Here is a 27101-nt window from a genome sequence, read left to right on the forward strand (position 1 = left end):
TTTAAAATTATATTTTAATAACTCATTACTCATTAATAAGTTAAAATTATCCAAATAGATATTTTAAACTCCCAGCTTATCACATATATTATGTTAAGTCATATGTAATAAACTCAGGCAAACGGGCTATTTTAATTACCACCATGGATACTTTCGTGCTTACATTTAAAAGATGGAGATTTTTATACATAATATGAAATACTAGATTTAATAAATAATTAAGATTTCATATATTTTAGAATCCGGTAAAATCCATGAAACTTTAGAAAATTATGAAAATTGCTCCCTAAATCTGCTGGATTTGGCCAGATCTGTTTTACAATTCATAAACTATTATTATTTCATTAAAATACATGAATGATAGATAAAAGACTGGTAAAATTCCACGTACAAATCATACAACCCCTCAAATATATAATATCTCCTTAGCCTAGAAATATCTAATTAAATCTAATATAGTATTAATTTTGCAATTAATGATATGATCATATCATAATTAGATCATCTCTTACCATCCGTTTAAATTATGTTACTACTCTTGAGTCCTATCAATCCTCGTAACATAAAAACAAGATCCATGGTTAAAACTTAAAACCGTTGGTAAAGGAGACCGAGGCAAAGATTTTGAACAATATAAATAAGCATATTTGTATGTATTTTCAACAGGGTAAACTAGACATCCAGTCCTTACAGCTTACTAGTAATTTACTAGTAGATTGAGAGAGATTGAAGATAGACACATATTACACACATACAGCTAAAAGAAGGGGAAAAAAAACCCATTTGCCTCTTCAAACCTACTCCTGTGGACTCTTCTTGGAAGCTCTCTTTTTTGGGTGTTATTCAATTCTAATCTTACATGCCCACTTAGTAAACATCGCCTTTTGTTGTACCCTTTTTGTTGAAATATTGTGCTCTTCAGTCTTTGTTGAAGAAAGCAAGAAAATTCTACCCTTTTGCAGTTTTGTGAGGTGTTTGACCAGAATTTATGAAAACCCAGGTGAGAAAATTTCCTGATTTTGTGGGATTTGTGTAAATTTTGAGTTTTTGTTGAGTGTTTTGTTTGGTTTTGGAATGATTGGTTGGTTAAATTGGTGGGTTTTGATTGATTTTGTAGATGCTTTGTTCTTTCTTTGTGGGTGGGTAGTTCATTGGATCTTGTTTTAGAAGGGGGAAATTGGGATTCTGTTGATATGTTGCTTGATTTGTGTTTTGGATGGTTGAATTATGTGATGGAATTGCGGGGTTTGTGAAATTGTTTATGTATGTTGATAAAATTGGGAACTTTGATTGATTTTGTTGAGAATATGGTTTTGTATTGAGGATTCTTGAGATTTTTTTGATAAAGATGGGAACTTTTACTGTTTTTATTAAATTTTGGTTCTATTTTGTGGGTACAAGTTTTGCTTCTGATTGTGTTCTTTTGTTTGGTCTGGAATAGGTTTTTATGGGTTGAATTGAACTTGAAGAATGATGGGTAATTATTATGAAGGCGAAGATGATTTTGTTGATGCTTGCGAAGAGGTCAGTTCTTTGAGTTCAGGTTGCTCTGATGATTGTTGTGGTAATAATGGAAGTTGTGTTTGTAATACTTTTAAATATGATTATTGGACAAAGAACATGGAAAATGTTCATGAACGGCGTGAGAGGTTCTTGAGATGGATGGGATTAAGTGTGAACAGGCATCCAAGTGAGAGTGAGGAATTGGGCGATTGTGATGAACTTAAGCTGAATAAAGGTGGGGTCGGAAAGGATGGCCATTCAGGTTTGATAGATCGTTTTATGTCGTGCCGTTCGTTTCTGTCTTGTCAGACGAATGAGGATTCGGAATCGGCAGAGGCTGATGCTATGGTGGAAAACCCTATGAATAGAATAAGAAATTTGGATGATGGTTCAGAGTTTCAAGTTGATGAACTGGGTCCTGATGGAATGCTTAGCAAACTACGTGTTGTGGGCACAAATCGAATGGTAACAGCTGAAGAGTTTCAAAAAGCTGTTGGTTCATCCACTTTTGTCCAGCAATTCTTGCAGAAGAACAATGAGACATGTAAATTGGTTGATGCAAAGAAGAAAGGAAAGAGTAGTTGGCTCGAAAAGTTAGGTGCGATGGCACGGAAAGTTGAAAGGAAAGGGGAAGTCAAATCAAAGCACGGAAATCGTTCTGATTCTGTTCGTGTCCGTTTGCATAAGAAGCAACTGAAGGAGTTGTCTGCTGTTCACACCGAACAAGACTTCCCTGCACACGAAGGCTCAATCCTGGCCATGAAGTTCAGTCATGATGGCCAATATTTAGCGACGGGCGGTGAGGACAGTGTAGTGCGTGTCTGGAAGGTAGTTGAAGATGAGAGACCCGACACATTTGAGATTTTAGATAATGATCCTTCTTGTCTATACTTTTCGTTGAATCATGTCTCCAAATTAACTCCACTTAATGTGGATAAAGAGATGATCAGCAGGGTAAAAAAATTGAGCAAATCTAAATCATCTTGTGTAATTCTTCCACCTAAGACTTTTCGAGTGATGGAGAAACCTGTATACGAGTTCTATGGACACAGTGGTGAGGTCTTGGCCCTCTCATGGTCTACAAAAGGGGTAAGTATAACAAATGATAGCTTTGTTGTATTCTTTGATTACAGTTCTATGTCAATGAGAAAGGTGTTGTAGTATAATTGTGATCTACCATTCCTAATATTGTTTTCTGTATTTGTATATTTTTAGCATCTGCTCTCATCCTCAGTTGATAATACCGTTCGTATATGGCAAGTAGGACACCGCCAGTGCCTCGGAGTCTTCTCTCATAATAATTATGGTGAGCCCTAATAATTGTTTTGATCAATTTTCGTTAATTATTATATAGTCTTTTTGTTTGTTCAAATTCTAAAATGATTTCCAATTTCTTTGCATCATTCCTTGATTATAGTTGCTCAAATACTTTTACTACCATTGGTGCAGTTACCTGTGTTGAATTCAATCCTATAGATGATAACCACTTTATCAGTGGTTCAATTGACGGGAAAGTACGGATTTGGGAGGTAGAGCGGTGTCAAGTAGTTGACTGGATTGATTTAAAAGAAATTGTCACGGCTGTATGTTATTGTCCAAATGGCAAGGTTAGACAGGCTTCATTGGTCATCCTTACATCTATAATTGATTAGTTGTAGTCTCTAAAGAGCTATCATCTAAACTTGTTTCATTCTTTTATTGCCACAGCAAGGCATTGTGGGCACAATGGACAGCAACTGCCACTTTTATGATATCATAGGTGGGCACATTTTTCTATTTATTTTCTTACATCTCATTATTTTTTACTTCTTGCAATGCAGTTCTAAACCTTATATCTTCTATCAGTAACTAACTCTGAAATCACAAACTTTCACCATGCCTTGCTATTGCTCGTATTTAGAGAGCCTATTTATTCTGGATGGTCTTGCCTGCTTTGTGTTTCAAAAGTATTAACCACACATTCGGCTTTTCATTCTTTCATTTGTTTTACCTGATAAATTAAATACAATGTGATTCGACTAAGCCATAAAAATATCCTGCTTTAATCCCTTGATGGCATTGCGGTTTACCATTATGGAACGTGCATACTTTGTAGATAGTGTGATTTGATAGAATTGCCACATCAATTTTCCCAGGCCTTAGGAAATAACTCCATTATGTCAGGGTTAGTTTTTCAGTTGGGGTGATTATCCAAATCTATTGTTGATGTGAATAGGTTAATATGGTGACCTCTGTTGGTGGCAATTCCATAACGACCCAACATTATGATAGTCCTCAAAAAGAGATGCATCTTTGTGTGATGTGCAATTTTATTAGATAATGCTGATGTTAGATTGTTCTTTCTGTGCGTAGATCATCGCTTGCATATGGGTGCTCAAATCTGTTTACAGGGGAAAAAGAAGTTTACAGGCAAGAGGGTGACTGGATTTCAGGTAGTTGCTCTCATCTTTGTGTAAGATATAAGTGCTTTAATACAGGTCATTCTTACAATTATTATTTTGTACAGTTTTGCCCAAGTGATTCAAGCAAAGTGATGGTGACTTCTGCTGACTCCCAAGTTCGAATACTTAGTGGGGTTAATGTCATGTGCAAATTCAAGGGTGAGTACTAACTATTCCGATCTATTTATTATCAACCACTAAATTCGATTGGGGATATTTTCTGTTATATATGGTGGTGTTGTGTTTTAATGATTGTTACATTGGTCCCCATCATCATTAGGTACTCGGAATTCAGGAAGCCATCTGTCCGCATCTTTCACAGCAGATGGAAAACACATCATCTCTGTTTCTGAGGACTCAAACGTTTTTATGTGGAATTACAACAGCAAGGACCAAGGTCCTAAACCTAAAAACATTGTCTCATCTGAGAGTTTCTTATCCCACAATGCGGCGGTCGCTATACCTTGGTCCGTTCCAAGAATACTCCCATTTCCAACATTTTCAGGCGGCGATCATACAGGAACTGTATCAAAAAATAAACATATAAATGAAGATTTACAACACAAAATACCTGGGACTTCCCCTGATTGCTTCTCTATGAGCCGAGGGTTTTCGCTGGAGTCCTTATATAGGAGCCCCCCTACGTGGCCAGAGGAACATTTACCCAGCTCAAGTCCAAAGGCAGTCTCATCTTCTTTGCGCAAATTTGAGTACAAGTTCTTGAAGACTGCTTATCAGAACACATTTAGTTCTCCTAACTTGTGGGGTCTTGTTATCGTAACTGCTGGTTGGGACGGAAGAATAAGGTCGTACCTCAACCATGGTTTACCTATTCTTCTATAAAATCCCATCAAAATAACCGTGGTTTTGCAAGTATAGTTTCCTCCAGTTCCTGGCCCCATGTCTAGGTACCCAAGATCAGTCTCTTTCAGGTGTTTGTCTGGGCACCATGTGTAGATAGATAGGTTATAGATACGTATATAATAGAAATCAAATTTTTGGGTGCCACGGCGTGGACCCTCGATAGATGCTAAGGTGGAGTTGTGCCATATGTCATGGCATACGAATTTGGCCAGTTGTCAACTATGAGTGGCTATAATTTATTTTGTACCATAAATATTTTCAAGTATCAATCATATATGATTCTTTAATTCGTTATCGACCATGTTAGTTTGAGTGATGTGAGTTGAGCATTATAGAGGTGGTCATGTGCTTATGGACCCATTTGATCTCTTTGTAGTAAAGAATATAGATTTGTTCTTTGTGTGAGAGAAGATGTCTGATCTGCAACTGTACCTTACTTGTAACTACTTCATGCAGCAAGGAGTTTGAATAGGGGTTTTTTTTTCTTGAGGCTCTTGGCCTGGAAGGAAGCTTTAATGCCTTAATGAAGGAATTCTGTTTATTGGGAATGTTAAAGCCTGGCAGTATGGTTCATAGGATTCTCATTGTTTTCTCTATGCAAGTTTCGTATTATGTTCGGAAAATATGTGCTGTTTTGAAGGGTCACCTAGATGCTATGGTTCGTGATTACAGGACCCCCTTGAGTAATTTTCATGTTTGTGGCCGGAGCTTCAAAGGAATCCTAAAAATCTTCGAGAATCGAGCAGTTTTAAGCAACTATATTATAAACGGTTTTTCGTGCCCATGGGCACATTCTAAGCGCGAAATTTTATAAGTTTGAGAGATTTTAATTGGCTTTTGTATCTTAATAATGGTGGACCCCCCTACAAATGCAACAACCACACCAATCAAAATCTCTCAAAAATATAGAATTCCGCGCTTAGCCTAGACAAACCCTATTATAAAAATGCAACGACTTAAAATCTCCATATAAAAAATGATCACCGCGAAATATTCCAATATTTCTTTTTAACTCAAATTTTATAGTCGTATGAATTAGAGGTTTCTAGCAAATTGTTCATAGAGGTTTCTAGCATCTTAATACAAGCTTTGGTCTACTTTTACTTTCTACCAATATAGATGGTGCAACAGAATTCAGGAGACATGTAGGTGACTAGGTGAGCCATTACCAATCTTCAACTGTACCGAATGTCAGTATCTCACTTTTGTAAAACAAAAACAAAAAAAAAAGGGTAGCAAAGTCACTTTTGTAAATCTACATATTACCACTTTTGTAATGCTAAACAACATAAACCACACGCACCTTATTCTCTTTCAATCTTATCTACACACTCGAGGTGAAATGTCATTTTCGTGCTAATATCAGAGCATTGGGCAGCTCGACCTACGCACAATAAGAAATGTCGTCCAAGTAAAGCATTTCTTTAAACATGTAACATTAAAGCTTGGCCCTTCTTCCCAACAAACGTGAGGACCAAGTTCCATGACAGAGAATTGGTGGAGCCAAATAAAGACGTCCCCTCTTGGATTTATGATCAAGACATTTATTTTTGTCTCCGGGTCTATAATGTAATCAAATAATGTATCCATCTTACCTGTGAAGAAAAAGATTACACTGATTTATCCTTTTCGATTACTAGTCGTTGCATTTCACAACATATTATTTACATCTCCCTTCGATACACAATAAAAGCAAACAGGCCCTATGTCTGTCCTCCGAGATATATTTTGCCTGTAGCAGCAGGATTCTTAATATTACTTTCGCTAACAGAACAGACAAACAACCTCTTACTCAGAAGGGCCACAGGTCACCCCACTGAGATCCTTTTGCCTGTTTATGCAGTGCCGGATTTTTACCCTGTGTTACAACAATCCGCTCAAAAGCACCATCTGATCCCTCACGATTGATTGCTCGACAAACATCCATTTCAACCCGCTTCCCCCTCTTTTGAGGACTGTAAATAATTCTTCCCCAGCCACCCCCAAGATCAGCACGGTTAATTTCTCCATCTTCATCTTCATTAACATTATTTGTGATATCAGAGTCGCAAAAAACAGGATCCTCTTCTTCTGGAACAATCTCAGCCTCTGACTCGAGCTGGTCATCTGTCACATTATGCAAAATTTAATTATATTATACCTAACAAATTTTCAAGTGTTCTGCAAAGCTCCAGCAATCTTAATAGACAAGTGACAATTCTGAAGTGCCCAACTTGCAAGCAATAACTTGAGTATAAAGTACATACCGAAATCAATCTCAAAATCTTCTGGTTTTCGTTTATCATGCTGCTCCTTCAATGTATCAAACTTCACACCATCAAGTGGCCAAGATTCTCTGTTGATGTTGAAAACTATTAAGATAAAATAATGATGAAATTGCAACAATATCCAAAAATATCATAGAAACAGGTCAGGAAAAAAAAAAAAAGTTGATGCGCATTAATTTGAAATGTATATATATGATTTTTATTCGCGCTTACAACGATCATTAAACCCTAGAGTAAGATATCAAATACTTACCTTGGTCGTTGTCCTCGTCTGAAGGCAATAAAACAAAACTTTTCATCCTCATAGCCGCGTAATGGTTGACCCTTGGATCGCTATATATGTAAATATAGAGGAAAAAAGAAAGAGAACCATCAGGATAGACAACAAATTTTAATGAAAATCGTCAAGGTCATTTGTAATTTGTAGCATGCAGAGAGAATAAAGAATGCAACACAATACTACTAAAAGAAGGTAAAAAAACATTCTGACATATAGACAGATAAATATGAATAAAGTAATGTCATATTTACAACCACCTGTATTTCTGTTCGGCATTTCGGCATGCTTTACACAATATTTTAAAAGCCATAATTCTTTTCTTTATATACTATATATATAGAGAGAGAGTGAAATCACACAATGGATAATTTAACAACTTATTATGAACCCAATAAATGTTGAAAATTGTATTATATACACTTGCTTAACCTTGTAAGCACGTTGTGAAGTTGTCCTCTCCAGGCGTTGAACAAAATGACAATATTTTCCAGTCTTATCCAAAGGGCAGGCGCCATCATGAGGGCACTACCAAAATATTGAAAAAAAAGAAAAAAGAAAAGCAATGTCAAATGCTCAGAGAAAATGAATTTTCCAAGAGAAGGTATAAAACTTAGAGAAGATTCAACTCACTGGAGCAACTATATGTGCATCACTTTTGAGGGTCATAAAATCTATAGAAGCTCCATTTGATGTACCTTCCGATTTGCGGTTTTTCTGAAATGCCATTAAGAGAATACAGCTCAGCTTCATTAAATTTACCAAACAACTTCCAGGGTTTGAGAAATTCTTAGCATAAGAAAAGGACATCATTTATACCCTTTTCTCCTTCCATAGTATATGTGATCGCATTTGAGATATAATATTAGCTCCATGAGGTGTTCCAGGCTCAACCAACACCTGTTCCATATTAAAGACTGTAAGTCTAAATGTAAAGACAACCCTATCTGTTACATAGGGATGATAACTCAACAATAGAACAGGACAAGTAAATAACACTACGCCTGCACCGGAATCGGAAAATACGAAGACAAAGGTTGAAGAAGCCATCTACAGTCTTGAAGGAATAAGTTCACTGGAAGAAGTTCATTAATATGTTCATGCCTCAGTGAAGAATAAAGATTGAAGTATTCAAGATTGTGGAAGCAATGAAGATGTTGTCCAAGTACTCGAAAGATTTCAGTGCAACCCCTGAAGCAAGATATTTTTATATATCTTGGTTGGTTATTTATAATCAACAAACTGAAGCATAAACTAACCCGGAACCGACTGATCAATGTTTGCTGACAAAGAAGGTACAATGTTTGACTTCAGTGTTAGTCGCTTGTGAACCAGACCAGTGCACTAAGCGTCAGCACGTACGGAGCTTTGCAAAGTATTTATCGATCGAAGAATTGATCCAGTCATAACAAGTCATTTGTTCCAAAGCCAAGCCAAGCCAAATGCGTCTCTGCAAGCTATACCAAGTCTCTACTCAAATGCCATATGTCAAGCTTGCACACAAAGCCATATGAGGAAGTGACCTATCTTTTATATGTGTGCACTTATATATTTGTATATGTACAAATATATTTATATATATGTATATATGTATATTTAATTAAATATAATATATATAATATATATGTATATATGTTTTTTAAACATATGTATATGTATATTTATATGTATGTATATTTAAATAAATATATATGTTTATAGTATATGTATTTATATTTTACATAAGCAATTATATAATTAAGTGTATATATATATTATATTATGTGCATAAATATATGTATATTTAGAGAGAGTTATATATATCTTTATATATATTTATATTTATATTTACACATAGTTATATGTATATTATATATATTTAAATATATGAGAATATATTTAAATACATGTGTATATATATGTTACTATATGTTTATATAAATATTATATATATGTATATATTTATATATACTTTTCTTTATATATATGTATGTTGATATTTATATTTATAAATAACTATATATATCTCTATACATATTTATATATATATTTAGATTTGTATTTACATATAATTATATATTATATATATTTAAATATATGAGAATATATTTAAATATATGTACATATATTATTATATGTTCATATAAATAATATATATATGTGTGTGTATATTTATATATACTTTTATTTAGTAATATAATAACAACATAATATATTATATTATATATATTATGCATGCATGTGATGATGTCAGGTGTCTAGGGCATTCTAGGGTTTGCATGTGCATCTAGGGTTTCACTCAACAGAGACACAGGAGGCTACTGGATGGCGCCATTTAATTCTCTACAGTGGAGAAGATTGATGGCGCAAGTTTCATGTTATGTGAATATTCTAAGGCAACACAGAGACATCCCTGGGAAGCGCAAGTTGGTTAAAACCTAACCAGGAGTGATAACAGCCATGCATGTTGTATATGGAAGCGCAACTTTGTGTTGAGGAGAGATAACAGGGGAGGTTGCTCACTGTTGGCGCAAGTTCACCTTGCTGGAATATTGTCTAAGTCATTCACATGACTTATACTGTGAACAAGCGCAAGTTTGGACTCAGTGGCGCAAGGTTAGGTCAAGCGCAACATTTGACCATCCTGGTCAATTGTTGCGCCTCTGACTCTAACATCCCTTGGCGCAACTTCATCTCCATCCTAATTTATTCTAAGTCTGTACAGGGAAGCACTGTGTAGCGCAGCATTTGACCAAACACAAGCGCAACATTTGACCTTCTCTTTCCAGGCGCAAGTTTAAATACTTGAATATTTTCTAAGTGTTTCACATACAGTGAAGTACTCTGGTGGCGCAAGTTTGGCTTTATGGACTTAACCAGGGTTAGTTAGTGACAAGTCTATAAATACCCATGGATTTTGTTATCATTTGTAACACTCTTCACCACCTTTATGGTGGAATGGCTTTGTGCCTTGCACACTACTACACACAAATAAATCATAGCTTAGTTTTGTAATATATATATATTTAGAAGCTAGGGTTTGTGAGTGTACGTAGTAGTAGCCATTGTAGCCAACCTTCGGGTTTGGATTTATAGCACCCTTCGAGGTATTTATCAATATACAGATATACCTTGGAAAATATTGTGTGTTGGTTTAATATTTTCATATCCTCAGAAACCGACCCAATAAATATCCGGAACACGAAACCCATTACAGGACTGCAATTTATTTATCCGCAAGATTCGAAAGAATTTTAAATTGTAGTGAGTATCGTATTCAACCCCCCTTCTACGATACTTTGGACCTAACAATTGGTATCAGAGCAGGCTGATTGATATACAAATCAGGATCCTTATCGTACGGAAAATCAAGAACCTAGCTTTTGATATTTGATTAGGGGAAATGTTCTTCCGGTTTGTGTTGCTGAATTTGTCCGTAGGCCTAAGCAAAGATTATCCGTCGGATACTGAACTTTGGACCGGGACTTATAAATTTATACTTTAAATTTTAATAAGTTTATTTTATAAATTTGACTTAATTTATTTTAAACTTATTAATTGAGTTTATTATGAATTAATTAAATTTATCTTATAAACTTAATTAAATTTACTTTATAAACTTTACTAAATTCATTTAATAAATTTGCTTAAATTTATTTTAGACTTGTAAAGTTTACTCTTAGACTTTATCAAGTTTATCATAAATTTGTATAAATTTATTATTTAAATTTGTATAGTTTATGATTTGAATTTAAGTTAAAATCTAGAATATAAATGTTAGAGGATTTTATTGATTATGGATATAAGTTCAAGTTCAAGGGTTCAATTTGATTTGTTCAGAAAGTAGTGATTTAATTGGAGACGAGACACTTAAATAATTTCAAAAATTAAATTTATCTAATAAATTTTAATATATTTACCAAATGAATTTGAAATAAATTTATTCTAAACTTATTCAGTTTATTATGAATTTATTTGAATTTATTTTTTAAATATAATTAAATTTACTTTATAGATTTAACTAAGTTTATTTTATACTTTATTTTCTTTTATTTTTTAAAACTTATTTTTAAATTTATTTTCTTTATAATTTAAACTTAGTTTAAATAATCAAGTGTCCCGTAACCTTTTTAATTATTCTACTCCAAGACAAATCAGATTGACATTTAGTTGAGACAGATCAGGCTGACAGATTACAAGACAAACACCGGGCTTTCAAATACCAGATTCTCAGAACCGGTAATGGAAGTACATTGATGACCCAATCCAATTGATTTCTCAAAGGATTATTAGAAGCAGTTTTCTATGTTCAACAAAGCTGATTGTGATTCGAAGAAGATTCTATTGAAGACTGATTTGACACTACTGACGGTGAATTTTGAAGAAGATACTTCAGGCCTTGATCTGAGTAATTACTCCGACTTGATTATCAAATCACTAGATCAGGATGGGAATTTGCTACGTCTGCAATAAAGCATCTTTCCAGGGCTCGGAATGTCAACTTTGAATGGTACCACTGGTAGTAGGAAAAGAGAAGTTTTTACGGACGAATCTTCAAGGGATTTCAATCTAACTCAGTGATTCAGGGATATACAATTACTCAGTGAATTGTACCAATGCTAAATCTATTTGGAATCAGCTGAACCAAAGACAGAGAACTGTGGAGGTTTAAGGATATAATTATCGAGTTACTACCGCACCAAATCAGTTTCGTGCATTTATGTCAGAACCTTAGGATTGAACAGAAGAGTTTGTAACTACTGAATTTGAGGAAGCTCAAGTCGACGAAAGTTAACACTTTTGAAGAATGTGAGGACAGAACTTCAAGGATTAGCATAACATTGTCTGAGAGGTTTAGTCATGTCATATTCAGATGGAATCCACTGGTTTCAAGTGGTGACTCTTCAGGGTTCAGTTCAAGGAGGTTGTTTTCAAAACTGAGTTGGTCAATACACACAATATTGATTGGTATCTTTAGCAAAGAAGGGTTGTTATATATATTGAAGCCTCGACAAACAAGGATGATAGGGCTTGTCTGAAATTCAAGTGGATGTTTTAAAAGAAGCATTACAACAAGTTCTTATGCTATTTTAGGAAAGGTGTGAGATGGATCAGTTGTTGATGAGAAGGATGATTATGGTTATCTGGCTATCCAAGCATTCTCTGAAGATGATTCACTTTGCACATCTCAGGTATGAATTCTTTCTAACTTTGCAATACTTATTTCATTATATTCAAAGCATGTTATAAATCTCTGAGTAGAATTGTTTAACACACAAGCACAAGCATGATAGCATCACAATAGATAATGTTAAACTAGTATGCTAGATGACTATTCTGGTAACTAGGATTGATGATAATCTTGTGCATGTGTCTTTAGCAGATTCTTAACATGTGTATGAATATTTAGGATTTGATTATTTGCAATGGTGAGATTAGAAGCTTTCCTTTGGAAAACAACTCTTAGTTTTAGGGGTTATGATCCTAGCATGTATAACTTTGTTAAAACACTTACTTTCAGATTCCCTAGTACAATTAGATTTGCTTATCTAATCTGAATTGTTCGTTAAGGAATTTATTTGTTCTATGATGGAATGTCTACCTTGTGTCAGTAGAACTTTTAGAACTTCATGTTAGATCTAAAACTGACTTAGGTAATAGAGATAGTATAATGCCATATAACAATAGAGTGGGATTAGTATGAATTAATAATGTGATTATTAATTTGTCTATGATCATTATGCTTTTAGGAGATTATCGAATATCTGTAATTTTACTTTCTACCTGTTACACTTGTGTTAATTGGTTTAAGTAGAGAGTACTGAATCTTATGAATTGCATAACTGCCTGTCGTGCTCTTGTCTTATCTTTGATTGTTTGCCATGTGTATTCAACATCATGTCTACTTATTTTCATGTCATGAATGCATGTCTTTGTACTTGCATTGATTTTAGAAAAGCATGTTTGAGAATCACATTAGGCCAATGTCTAGATAAGAATTAGCATGTTAAGGTTGCTTCTGTTGTTACCACTATTAAAAGAAAAATCTCTAATCCTTCCGGACCCAGTTATGATTGGGAACCATAGAACACTTTCCATTTGTTTTGCAGGTTACATATGATCCATATGATTTTTGGTGCACTCTGTTTGCTGAGTAGCTGAAATCATATGATTCACCAAAAGTACCCTGTTAGCAAATGTGATCATGTGAGCAGTTCCGTCAATAATCTTTGAAAGATGACAACAAAGATTCTCTTGCGGGACATGCCTGTTTTCTTGGAATGTCATCATGGAAGCATATCTTTCTTGCAAGAAGTCAAAACACACATTCCTAGTATCAGACGGTTCTCTGACAAAGGACACTATGTCAGTTCATGGAATAGTGTTTTATCTTAAATCAGGAAGGATGTGAATTTTGTTCGTAGCTAATATGGAACTTCAACTGAAGATGGAGTGAGCTGTTTTGATAGTGAAGCCTCATCAGATGAGTATTAGCCATGGCACTTGAAGCTCTCAAACTTGTATGTCAAAACAAGGAGCTCTTTTTATTAGTAAGAGGAGAATTGGTGAGAGGACTACCTCATCTGGAATTCATTATTGGATGAAGGATATGAGTTATGTCAAAATAGGGAAGTCAAAGGAGCATCGCACAGAAACAAAGATATGATCAACATTACTGAGCCGCTTCAGATGATACATATGGATTTCTACGGATCAGCTAATGTCATGTCTGCAAACAAATCCAGATTTCTTTTTGCGATGATCGTTGACTACTCTAGTTTCTTTTGTGTTGTTCGTATGTGTTCGAAGGACAAGACGTCACAAATGAAGGTTAATCAAGATGAACCCTGACCATTGATAAATCTAGAAAGACACCATTCTTGTCAGTGGCCAATCAGAAGCAAACACTAATTCTTGGTATGTGTTTGGAGAAAAATGCTTCATCTCGAAATATTAGTGTGAGCATCTTTGCAAGTCTTGCATCTAAAGCTCAAAGAATATTTTCCTCGGCTACTCAATGAAGTCTACGATCTACAGAGTGAGTGTGATTAATCAACAGAAGGTGATTGTAAGTCTGGACAGGACATTGAACGACACTTTGCTCCAAGCTGTTAAAGGTGATATTATTGGTATAATGATGATTCAGATCCAAGCAGAATCTCTTTGCAAGGATAAGGATTATTAAAGAAATCTCAGCAACAGCTTAGGGGGAGCATTTGGTAGATCCACTAGTCAAACTCAACACCACACAAGATGAACAGGACATATCAAGAACGTATCTGCTTAGACAAAAGGTTTGGAGTCAATATCATTCCCGGGTTCTAGTTCTTAAATGTTCCTAACGGTGAAGTTAAGACTGGGAGAGCTATTGTGAAAGGATGTTATTTCTTTGAGTTTCAATCTGAAGTGAAACTTGAGGAATATTCAGAAGCTCTTGAAGGGATCCGGATTGAGTGATTGCAGAGCAAGATGATCTCAATCAAGTTGGAAAGCAGATTGTGCGGAGTCTGATACCCTGACCTAATGACAATTCATTACTTAGTACTTGTCGGGTATTTAGATTCCAACTGGATGTTTTTGGCTCTGTTGCGAGGGACAAGCCAATTTGGTTGCTAAGAGTTACTACAAAGGAGAAGGTTATGAAGATGATGGAAACAGAATCTTCAAGTTCAGGACTCTACATCTTAGGGGACTCAACGATCTTCAAAATTGAACTAAAGCGCCATTGACGAGACTCGGGTTCACGATATTAAAGTGAGCTAGAAGATAAAGCTTCATACAACATTTCAAGGACTTTGCAGTTGCAGATCCAACGGAATTTGTATTTTCTTTCTTCACCAGCTCTCTATGAGTTTCTATCCAACACCTGATGATCGTCACGGACATGGTATGACTTCTGACTAGCATATTATTTTAATATCTGTTTGCTAGAGTCATATTTGGTATCCAAATTATTACCTCTCATGATACAAGGCACACACAATACAACTATATGTGCTGTGATACCATGATTATATTATATGTGGACTAATGTCACTTGTGCAAGATAATTGCTAAGTGAATGCAGATTAGTGATATGATGAGTTTGTTGGAAAGTTGCAATTCTTCATGGTCTACTAGTTAGCCTAAAGAATGATGGCAATAAAAGGAAGTCAAGGATCTTTTGAATATGCGCATTTTGGAAGATTCTAGACCTGCCAAGACTTATGCCAACAACCACTGGACTTGATCAGTACAAGAAAGATACATCAACTGAAATGTCTCAGAGGTATTCAACTTATCACTTTACTTAACTGCAAGTAGATCACATACTATATTTTACATAAGGTATTACTTCATTTATGAGCATGTCTATCGTATTTCTTGAATGAATTCATGAGTATTAAATTGTCTATACATAGGACTTGTGAATTTATTTAAAATCCAGTACCTCGTGCTTTTTGTTATTATATGTGATTGCCATGTTTATTGTTTTGCATGCTTAGATGGTGATTATATGTTTTAGCATGAGTGTTTGTTATTTCAAATTATTTAAAGTGTGTTGCATGACAATTAAGTGACTTATTTGTTCATGATTTAAATGATTAGAGATGACATGAAGCATGACTTAATTATGTTATTTTTCTTGATCTATACCTCTTTAACAATTGGTATCTAGTAGAGAACTTTGTCATAATCTGGTCGTGATATATCTGTATTTGTGAACATACTTAGGATAATTTTCTAGGTTGAATTCATTTTTATAGGTATAAAATCTGAAGCATGACTTATTTGTTTCTAGACTTATGACTTGTATCAGTAATTGGTATGTGGTTAGAATCTAGTTAGAATTTAGTCATGGTATACTAGTATTTGTGGAGTTACTTAGATTCTCTCTAGGCTGAATCCATTTATATTAGTGTATATACTTGAAGCATAACTATTTGTGTTTGATATTTGATGATTTATTAATTGATGTTTTATTTCATGTCTAACTGCATATAGTTGTGATACTTTTAGTGTTAGTGATATTTTGGATGCTTATATATAGATCACTAATATTAATTGTTAATATTTTCTGTGAGGAGTTGTGTGAGTTTACTTGTACTTAATGCTTACATGTATAGGACTTGTGAACTTTTCTTCAACTTTCCCTCGGGCTTGCGAATATCTTTGTATGATTATCATGATTTTTGTTGTTATATGCTGATCTGATAATTATATGATATTGCGTAGGTAATTATTATTTTATCTGAGTTAAATTGTGATCCACAATTATATGCTTATTTGTTTCATGATTAACTTTGATAGAATAATAGAAGCACGATTATTTCATTTTTGAAATATTTAATTGGTATCTATTTTTGATGCTTTATTGATGTTTTATTTGTGAATTAATTGTGATGTATTGGCACTGGTGAAATATTGTTGCATATTTCTTAAAACCACTAGTGCTAATATATTTTAGGCGTTTAATATTCTGAGTACAAGGGAGACAACATAATCTATATTCTGTCTCATATTTATGTTCTGGAGTGGTGAGTTTCTTCAAAGAAATTTTCTTATCAATTGATTTCAACAATTGGTATCCACTACTCTATTTCATAAATACTTCTTAGAATATTTTGCATCTATACATGTAGCGTCATAAGACGAGATATTGATTATCTTGTATTTGTGTACTTGGTGATCTTTGTCATTGCAGCGTCTGTTTTGACGATGTGCTAGTATGAGGCCTTTTCACTAATTAGTGTGGCGAGTGCTTTATACACTGTAGCGCATAAATTTTCTTGTTTCCTTTTTAAAATTGTAGTGAGAAACAGGAGTCTGTGTCTTTTTCAAAGACAAGTTCATTTAAACCTTTTATGCATAGATTCCGACTCTTGTACTCAAACCAGTTTTTAATAGAAAAACTTTGATTCTTTCATCGGTTGTGCTTGTCATTCTTTATGAAAATCATTTTTTTACAATCACAACTGATTCATTTTTCCTCAAAAGATTAAATGCAATTGCTTTCATTCAAAATCATATATCTTCAAAAATGCATTTATATCTCTTTCTGTTCTTCGGAACTTTTTCAGCCTCTTGGCTTTCCTAGATAGTCATAAGGTTGAAAACCAACAATCTTTATCCCAGACTATAAAACCAAATTCAGAACACATCCCAACTTTCCCCCTGGAGTAATAAGGAACTTTTCAAACAAAAAGTCAATGAGGGAGAAACTGTACTCGTTGCAGCAAATAAGGATGTGAGGGATAGTGTACCCACAGCTCTACCTCTCAAGGAGAAAAGGTGTTTTCAAACTCGAGGTAACTGTTGCTCATCTGTATTCTCCCAAAAGAATATAGAGCTGAAAAGGCAATTAAACAGTCTCTGGAATCATTCTCTCAACAGGATGAGTCCATTGAAATTCGCTCGTCAGCCAGAGCATCTTGTATTGAGTCAAGCACATCATCAGTAATCACTCTGATGAAGAGCCTAAACAAAAATCTTATGGACACAATACAAGAGAGTGCACAGTAAGGTTAAGGTTTTGTTCCAGAAGCAACTTCTTCATTTACCATTTTACGGTAGATAAGATGGTTGATGCCTTTACAGGTGTAAGGAGGAAACGAGGATCTCAATCGCCAAATCTTCAGGATTCTCGTCTCCCTCCCCAGATAAGAACAGATCTGGATCCAATCGGAATGGATTTCCTATTTATAGGAGATCGGCAACTCTATGACTATGAGTCAATTTATTGATGAGTCAGTTGAGGATCGGGGATTTACGAAACCCCATTGCACCGCCAGTGACCTCTCTTGAAGAGGCTATGGTGATTTTCTCATGCAGGTACAGAAGACCATACTTTGAGTGCTGAGAGAAACACTGTGAGCCAAACACTGAGAGTTAAACACTTGGTGAGATTCTGAGAAGAACTAGTGAGATATCAGAATGAGAAATATGTGAGCATGAGTGAGTGCAAACACATAGGATTTTGAGAAAAGTGAAACACTTGTGAGGTACATGAAATAGTAATTGGTATTGAAAGCTCACAAGTTGTTGAAAGAATTGACGGAAGCAACTACGGTTCATTCCATTTCATGGTGTGAACTTATGGTTGATGATTCTCTTGAATCAAGTGTCTTCACAGACATTGAGGAGGACTTAGGCCTTTGCCATAATTATGCCTTTGTCTAACCTCCCAGATCAAACAACTCTGGATCCTTAATTGGATAAGCCACTTAGTGGTTGGCAACTTGTGGACCATGATTCGGATTTATCTGATGAGTCTACAGGGACTGGGAATTACGAACTCCCATTGCACCACCGGTGACCCCCCTTTAAGGGTGGCTAAGGTGATTTTCTTGCAGGTACTCAGCATTTTGGAAGCTCAGTATTTGTGTAGAGGGATACACTTACAGAACTCGTGAGTGACACCCTTACCCAAAAACCGAGAGAAATTTGAGTGTTGAGTGATACACCTGCAGAACATTTTAGTGAGACACCTACTAATTACCAAATTTATACCTAAAGACAAAGTGGATGTTGTTACTGGAATGTTAGTTTTACTCATTACTTTTCCATTTGGAACCTATTCTTTCAGCATAGGGACCAACCCAATCAAAGTAAACCCTTCTTCTGAACTCTTTCTTCGACCCCAGCTTTAGCGTTGTTTAGTTCTCTATGGGGAGATTATCTTTTGGTACAGGAAGTATTGTACACGTTCCTTGACCTATTTGATACCACATATCCTCGGAGGATTCCACAACTAAGGGGGAGAATATATTTAGGGGGAGAATATATGAAAGGGGGAAGAAAAAGTAAGTTAGCTTTCTTCTATTGTCTACAACTAAGGGGGATTAAACTACTCTTTCGTTGTGTACTACTGAGGGGGAGATTCTTCTTTCAACTAAGGAGGAGGATTGATCTTTCATCTAAGGGGAGACAACTACTTATCACTAAGGGGAACCTGATCAAGGTAACGGGAGGAGAAGTATAAGGTGATACAATTATTCTTCAGTAAGTGGTAGAAAGGAACTTATTCATTACCACTGAAGAATTCAATGAAGCTGCTCATTGTTCTTTGCATAATGGAATGTTTTGAATTCTCTTCAAGACAGACTATGAGGATTTTCAGGCAGGTAAGCAAGAACAAGAGAAATAAAGGTGATATGCACATTTGTTATTTCTATTCATGAAATCTGGAAATGTATTATATGATCCAGAAACTTTGTAGCATTATTTACTCGTCCAAGACTTTACTTTTTCTAGTGTTAGTTGAGTTATCCTCCAGAGGATTTGCTTGTTATGATTAACAAACAAATAGGGGGAGATTGTAAGTCTAAATGTAAAGACAACCCTATCTGTTACATAGGGATGATAACTCAACAATAGAACAGGACAAGTAAATAACACTACGCCTGCACCGGAATCGGAAAATACGAAGACAAAGGTTGAAGAAGCCATCTACAGTCTTGAAGGAATAAGTTCACTGGAAGAAGTTCATTAATATGTTCATGCCTCAGTGAAGAATAAAGATTGAAGTATTCAAGATTGTGGAAGCAATGAAGATGTTGTCCAAGTACTCGAAAGATTTCAGTGCAACCCCTGAAGCAAGATATTTTTATATATCTTGGTTGGTTATTTATAATCAACAAACTGAAGCATAAACTAACCCGGAACCGACTGATCAATGTTTGCTGACAAAGAAGGTACAATGTTTGACTTCAGTGTTAGTCGCTTGTGAACCAGACCAGTGCACTAAGCGTCAGCACGTACGGAGCTTTGCAAAGTATTTATCGATCGAAGAATTGATCCAGTCATAACAAGTCATTTGTTCCAAAGCCAAGCCAAGCCAAATGCGTCTCTGCAAGCTATACCAAGTCTCTACTCAAATGCCATATGTCAAGCTTGCACACAAAGCCATATGAGGAAGTGACCTATCTTTTATATGTGTGCACTTATATATTTGTATATGTACAAATATATTTATATATATGTATATATGTATATTTAATTAAATATAATATATATAATATATATGTATATATGTTTTTTAAACATATGTATATGTATATTTATATGTATGTATATTTAAATAAATATATATGTTTATAGTATATGTATTTATATTTTACATAAGCAATTATATAATTAAGTGTATATATATATTATATTATGTGCATAAATATATGTATATTTAGAGAGAGTTATATATATCTTTATATATATTTATATTTATATTTACACATAGTTATATGTATATTATATATATTTAAATATATGAGAATATATTTAAATACATGTGTATATATATGTTACTATATGTTTATATAAATATTATATATATGTATATATTTATATATACTTTTCTTTATATATATGTATGTTGATATTTATATTTATAAATAACTATATATATCTCTATACATATTTATATATATATTTAGATTTGTATTTACATATAATTATATATTATATATATTTAAATATATGAGAATATATTTAAATATATGTACATATATTATTATATGTTCATATAAATAATATATATATGTGTGTGTATATTTATATATACTTTTATTTAGTAATATAATAACAACATAATATATTATATTATATATATTATGCATGCATGTGATGATGTCAGGTGTCTAGGGCATTCTAGGGTTTGCATGTGCATCTAGGGTTTCACTCAACAGAGACACAGGAGGCTACTGGATGGCGCCATTTAATTCTCTACAGTGGAGAAGATTGATGGCGCAAGTTTCATGTTATGTGAATATTCTAAGGCAACACAGAGACATCCCTGGGAAGCGCAAGTTGGTTAAAACCTAACCAGGAGTGATAACAGCCATGCATGTTGTATATGGAAGCGCAACTTTGTGTTGAGGAGAGATAACAGGGGAGGTTGCTCACTGTTGGCGCAAGTTCACCTTGCTGGAATATTGTCTAAGTCATTCACATGACTTATACTGTGAACAAGCGCAAGTTTGGACTCAGTGGCGCAAGGTTAGGTCAAGCGCAACATTTGACCATCCTGGTCAATTGTTGCGCCTCTGACTCTAACATCCCTTGGCGCAACTTCATCTCCATCCTAATTTATTCTAAGTCTGTACAGGGAAGCACTGTGTAGCGCAGCATTTGACCAAACACAAGCGCAACATTTGACCTTCTCTTTCCAGGCGCAAGTTTAAATACTTGAATATTTTCTAAGTGTTTCACATACAGTGAAGTACTCTGGTGGCGCAAGTTTGGCTTTATGGACTTAACCAGGGTTAGTTAGTGACAAGTCTATAAATACCCATGGATTTTGTTATCATTTGTAACACTCTTCACCACCTTTATGGTGGAATGGCTTTGTGCCTTGCACACTACTACACACAAATAAATCATAGCTTAGTTTTGTAATATATATATATTTAGAAGCTAGGGTTTGTGAGTGTACGTAGTAGTAGCCATTGTAGCCAACCTTCGGGTTTGGATTTATAGCACCCTTCGAGGTATTTATCAATATACAGATATACCTTGGAAAATATTGTGTGTTGGTTTAATATTTTCATATCCTCAGAAACCGACCCAATAAATATCCGGAACACGAAACCCATTACAGGACTGCAATTTATTTATCCGCAAGATTCGAAAGAATTTTAAATTGTAGTGAGTATCGTATTCAACCCCCCTTCTACGATACTTTGGACCTAACAAAGACAATTGAGAGAACTGAAAACTGAACACATTTTATAAGATAAACTATAAAAAAACTGTGAAATCATGAATTATCTACTGACAAAACATTAGAAGTGATATGCTTAGTTTCACATATCACTAAGATAGCAATATACAAGAATGACAAGTTATACTCAGGTTATTTCATCTATCGTCACCTGACTATGCAATGTTTAAAAAAAAACTAAGGCCCTGTTTGGGGATTAGCGGTTAGCGGATTGAATTAGATGTTTTGACTAGCTGATTGAAATACATGTTTTGACTAGCGGATTAGATTAGTGGTTTCTCGTAAAACTGTTTGGTAAATAGTTGATTGATTAGCTTTTTCTGACACAAACCAAAACCTCTAACTCAAAAAGCTCCTCAAAGTAGCTTTTTCAAAATTAGCTTTCTGGATCCAAACCTCTATTTCAATCTGCTAACTACCAAACACAAATATTAGCTTATTCTAATGGTCAAACCTCTAAAACACCTCAAACCTCTAATTTTGTCCAAAACCTCTAACTTCCAAACAGGGCCTAAATTAAAAAATAGATTCTTACTAATATCTCCAATTGAATTCAAATCGGTACGAAAATCTGGCAATAGACATTAGTTATGTGATGTTAAGCAAATGATCCCAAGTTTAAAAATAATATATTGCAAACTTGATTAAGCACTGAAGATGAAAAAGGTGCAATATGACATCCAGAAACAATATTCCATCCCCTATAGTGGTCATCCGGAGATTTACAGGAGATACTTTTAACATTGAGTACAGGTTGAAAGTTACTAAAATAAAATATTTATACACAGTTTTGAATATATCTCTTCAATGATCTGCAAAGTATGATTATTATGCAAAAGATTTGTGTAGGACTCCACATGTTCATTCTAGATTTTCATAGGCTAACATTTGGCTCACAGAGTGATGGCTGTCTTCAGGGTACTCATCAGTCATCAAAAATGATGTCACATCAATAATAAAGAATAACTATGATAAAAGAAATAGACAACACTTACACTCTTCCATTCACAAAGCTTCTCCATATGCAAACCAACTCAACGTATATCTTAGAAAGTACATGCACATATATATACAGCAATAATCTTATGAAAAGGAAAGTGAACTGGAAGAGATAATAATTCTATGGAAAGTCAACTAGAAAAGGGTTGGTTCAAATAATCGGCAAAAAGCACAAATTGACTTTGATGTTTTCGTGTTTTTTTTACAAAACTAGATAATACATATCTATCAACAACGAATATAACTAGGATTGACTTCACTTTAACATGTTAAAAAATTCGGAACTGAACCATCCATCAAGGGGTTTCTTGAAGAATGGGAAAAAAGAACAAATCAACTTGATGTTTTTGTTTTTTGTTACAAATACCAAATAATACATATCTACCAACAACGAAATCTAGTCGGGGTCTGACTGCACTTTAGCATGTGGAAAGAATCAGAACTGCAACAGCAGTCAAGTAGTTTCTTGAAGAAATCTAAAAGCCAGGCTGCGAAAATGCTTGAGCAATTTCACAAGCGAGATTAGTCAGTTTTACAATATTAAAATGTCAACAAAGTCTAAATGGGGGAACAGGAAACACATTGCATATCAACCTAAAATATAGGTGTGCAAAAGTAACCACAATCCTTTCTTTAGAGGATAGAGGGGTTTTTCATGACAGGGAGATGATAGCGCTTTAATGTACAATTACAAATTCCAAATATGTGCGTCTAAGACTTACCAAAATATCTTGAGTTAGATCCCAAAGCTGCCGGACGATAGTTATCCTGTCCTTCAATGAGGGTATTTCTCCAAGAACATAAGACTATACAGAATAGTAATGATATATCAGCAATAATGTCCTATATACAACTTATCAATTCTTAAATTGTCATTTGACACGATAACTAAAAGCATCAAAACAATAGGCATTAAGTCACACAATCATACAAGGGTTAGGTGTGAGAGCAAAGTAATGTATACAACTTATTGCCTAAAGTCTAGAGAGGCAACGATTAACCATAATTTGGACATGATGGTGCTGTGAAGTTTATAGCTTGTCCACCACAGAGAAGTGGTAAAATTAGTTTGTGTACATATTAGTGACTCCCTATTATTTTGTATGCAAACAAGTCATAACCATTTGTGAGTGAGCATTGCTTCACGTGAGGGGAAAAGAGATGCATACACCTTATTGCACAGAAAAGCCGAAAAGGTATTGTTACACTAAAATGTTTGGGCATTATGGAAGGCCTGAGCTAAGATGTGGCAATTAAGCTAGTAGGCTACTAATATTTATATTAATTTTGGCTCGAGGTTTGGAGATTAGCATCCGCCTTGATTCCCTTTTCTTTCTTAGCCACATAACTTATACTTCACTACTGATGGCCATATGTTGTTTAGTATAAATAAAATAAAATAAAAAAGTCAGCAAAGTTGCACAAACTAAATAACTTACTGCAATGACAAGGTCGTGCTCCCGCTCAGCCTTATTAATACTTTGAGTTAGGGATTGAATGCTGCTATAGCTTTGAATAAGTGGCAAGTCTTTAAGATCTACAACAATTGTTTGTATATCAAGTTAGAATTTCAATTTCACTGTGAATCACCTTACTATTTGGATGATTTCAGTTGCCAGCTGCATTTAACAAAACACTGCTTGAGTCTCATTTGGGCAAATACATACAGCCAGAAGATGCAAAAGAAAATTAAAGAAACTGAATGAACGGGAAGGAAAATATAATCTGAAATCTTTGACAAATCGTGGAGGTTATAAATTTCAAAGCTAATGAAGCTTTCGAATTAATTTGCTTAGAATTCAGTACTTCATTCTACCAAAGAGTGGGCATTAAATCAATGTAGTCTAAAACAAGATGGTCAGGGAGCATATATCACCTTTAATAAGGCTCTGCCCAGCGCGTTGCATTGACTGTGATGGCTCTATCAAGTTAAATCTCTCCAAAGATTGTGGCCAGACTTCTCGCACTGCCCTACAGCATTATATTGATGTAAAATAATAAAAAATGAAACAAGATGCACAAATTACATACGCATGCAGACACACACCCAAAAACTAAAAACCAGTTGCTCACCACATAGCGGAACCAGTACCAGCACCAAAATCCAAAACCCTGTGTGGCGAGAAACCAGGAACCCTTCTCCGAACCTAAATTATTTGAGTTAAATCTCAATGTTTCCATGTATAAATAACTAAATAAAATCAAAATGTACATGTAAGCACCCAGACAAACCTAATCCTGAATATACCCTTGTTTCAATAGGACTCCAGTCAAACTTCAACATCACTTCCACATATTTCTTCTTATAATTTCAATTTCCTACCAAGTTGCAAGTCTTCACAACATATATTACTTACTTTACAACCACGCAATTCACACATTTGTAAATGGTAACCGAAACAGACTATATAACTCTGGTCGATCTTGAACATAATAACTATGGCAGATATCATCCTGACATCCTATTTTCCTATCACATCACAAGCACTCCCGATCAATATTATCAACTTTAATCAAAGCTAACAAAAAAACTCAAGTCGATCTTCAACATCACTACCACACATACATTCCTAAAATCATAATTTTCTACCAACTTACAAGTACAACTACCTAATTCTGATTTAACAAAACCCCGCAAATCATATATTTTTAACTACGAGTACAGCTACCTCGCTGAGAACTCTTCGACAAGCTGAAAAAACAGCAGGCATACGAGAAGCAACATACGCCACCGTCTGATCTTCCCTATACTTGAGCCCAGTTTCCCCATACAAGCTCTTAATTTTCCACCTTTTCGAACTCTCCATCGACTTAAGAGGATGCTCAACCAACTCCTTCGACGTCGAGGTAGCTAGCTGTAAATTAACATCCTTTATATTGTTAAATGACTCCGATAATTGCAACACATTTCTCTTCATATGAGGTTCCTCCTTCTCTGTAACACCAAAATTCAAAAGCATTTCAGCATTTAATTTATATTTTCCAGTTTTAAGTTAATAGATAATGTGTTTTTTTAATCTCGATATATGAATCAAATTTTCCGGTGCCGAGAGAATTAATATAGAGAGGTATAGGAGAGAGACCTTGGAGATAGGTTTCTATGGCTTGGCGGAGCTGAGGTGGCACGACGGCGCATCGTTCCGATTGTTTCGCCGCGGAGCGGAGAGTCTCGGCGGTGAATTTAGGGAGGGCCTCGGAGATTAGGGCTGCCATTGATTTGATATTGTTGTGTTCGGAGACGGAGGGGTTTTAGAAAAAGGGGTTTAAGAGATGGGCTCGGGTTTCTGTTAGAGAAGGTTGGGACTGAGAGTCTTGGCCCAGTTATGAGAAGCTCAATGGGGCACAGGGCCCAGATATGTTAGAAACCTTTATTAATATAAACCTTTTATTTCTTTTTGAAATGTTTGGTTGGAGGGGTAGTATCGGGTTAAAATGAGGAATCGGGTTAAGCTGGTATGGGTGGGTTTGAGGTATCATGTCTGATATCATGTGTTTGGTTGAGTGATGGAATTAATACATGCAATTTTTATAAAAAATAAATTATTAATTAAAAATATTAATAAAATTATCATTGTCATATATTTTTGTCTCATTGATTTAATTTTGTATCGAACATTAATATTTCATTACTTAAATAGGGACAAAAAAATAAATAATAGATATATCTCATACCTCCATCTCATACCCACCTCCCCACTCGGATATAAAAAAATCCATACTTTGGGGTTTAAGGTATGGATTTCAGATTTTGTTTTTCCCAACCAAACATCATGTATGGGTTTGGAATGAACAAACCCCATACCTGATTTCAGAAACTCACGAACCAAACGGCCCCTTATTAATTTAAACCTTGATAACATAGTAACATATTTGATTTCTCGAATAAAAACATAATATATTTGGAAAATATTATTAAATTTAATATGTTTATAAAATTATTTATTGGAGAAATTTATTTATATGTTAAAACAATTTAGAGTTCATTTAAGTTGTGATATGTTTGGGAGTTTAAAATAAAGATTTTAAATTATATATTTTTAACATATTTAGATTTTAGAATGAAGGAAAGTCGT

The 27101-nt window shown here is 34.6% G+C and overlaps 2 protein-coding genes across 4 annotated transcripts; one reads left to right on the top strand and one right to left on the bottom strand.

The window, feature by feature from the left end:
- The first annotated feature begins 664 nt into the window (after nt 1–664).
- Nucleotides 665–5102, top strand: LOC108209670 (uncharacterized). The gene is made up of 8 exons (XM_017380707.2): nt 665–1000; nt 1442–2592; nt 2719–2809; nt 2953–3110; nt 3211–3262; nt 3856–3935; nt 4010–4103; nt 4225–5102. Exons 2-8 carry the CDS (start codon nt 1471–1473, stop codon nt 4785–4787), a joined length of 2160 nt encoding a protein of 719 aa, XP_017236196.1. The 5' UTR covers nt 665–1000; nt 1442–1470; the 3' UTR covers nt 4788–5102.
- A 1204-nt stretch (nt 5103–6306) lies between these two features.
- On the bottom strand, nt 6307–26312 carry LOC108205856 (uncharacterized). 3 transcript variants are annotated; one of them, XM_017375949.2, is made up of 12 exons: nt 26112–26309; nt 25698–25963; nt 25102–25175; nt 24905–24999; nt 24468–24565; nt 23751–23834; nt 8172–8252; nt 7986–8069; nt 7785–7880; nt 7329–7408; nt 7055–7143; nt 6307–6914 (listed from the first exon to the last, which is right to left on the bottom strand). In XM_017375949.2, the coding sequence occupies exons 1-12, from the start codon at nt 26239–26241 to the stop codon at nt 6601–6603; spliced, it is 1491 nt and encodes a 496-aa protein (XP_017231438.1). In that variant the 5' UTR covers nt 26242–26309; the 3' UTR covers nt 6307–6600. The 3 variants fall into 3 exon arrangements, with proteins under 3 accessions (XP_017231438.1, XP_063943661.1, XP_017231439.1); XM_064087591.1 differs by lacking the exon at nt 7785–7880 and having other exon boundaries at nt 6379–6914; nt 26112–26312; XM_017375950.2 differs by lacking the exons at nt 7785–7880; nt 7986–8069; nt 8172–8252 and having other exon boundaries at nt 6379–6914; nt 26112–26312.
- Between the last annotated feature and the right edge of the window lie 789 nt (nt 26313–27101).

Source organism: Daucus carota, chromosome 2 (genome assembly GCF_001625215.2).
Source record: "Daucus carota subsp. sativus chromosome 2, DH1 v3.0, whole genome shotgun sequence".
Classification (NCBI taxonomy): domain Eukaryota; kingdom Viridiplantae; phylum Streptophyta; class Magnoliopsida; order Apiales; family Apiaceae; genus Daucus; species Daucus carota.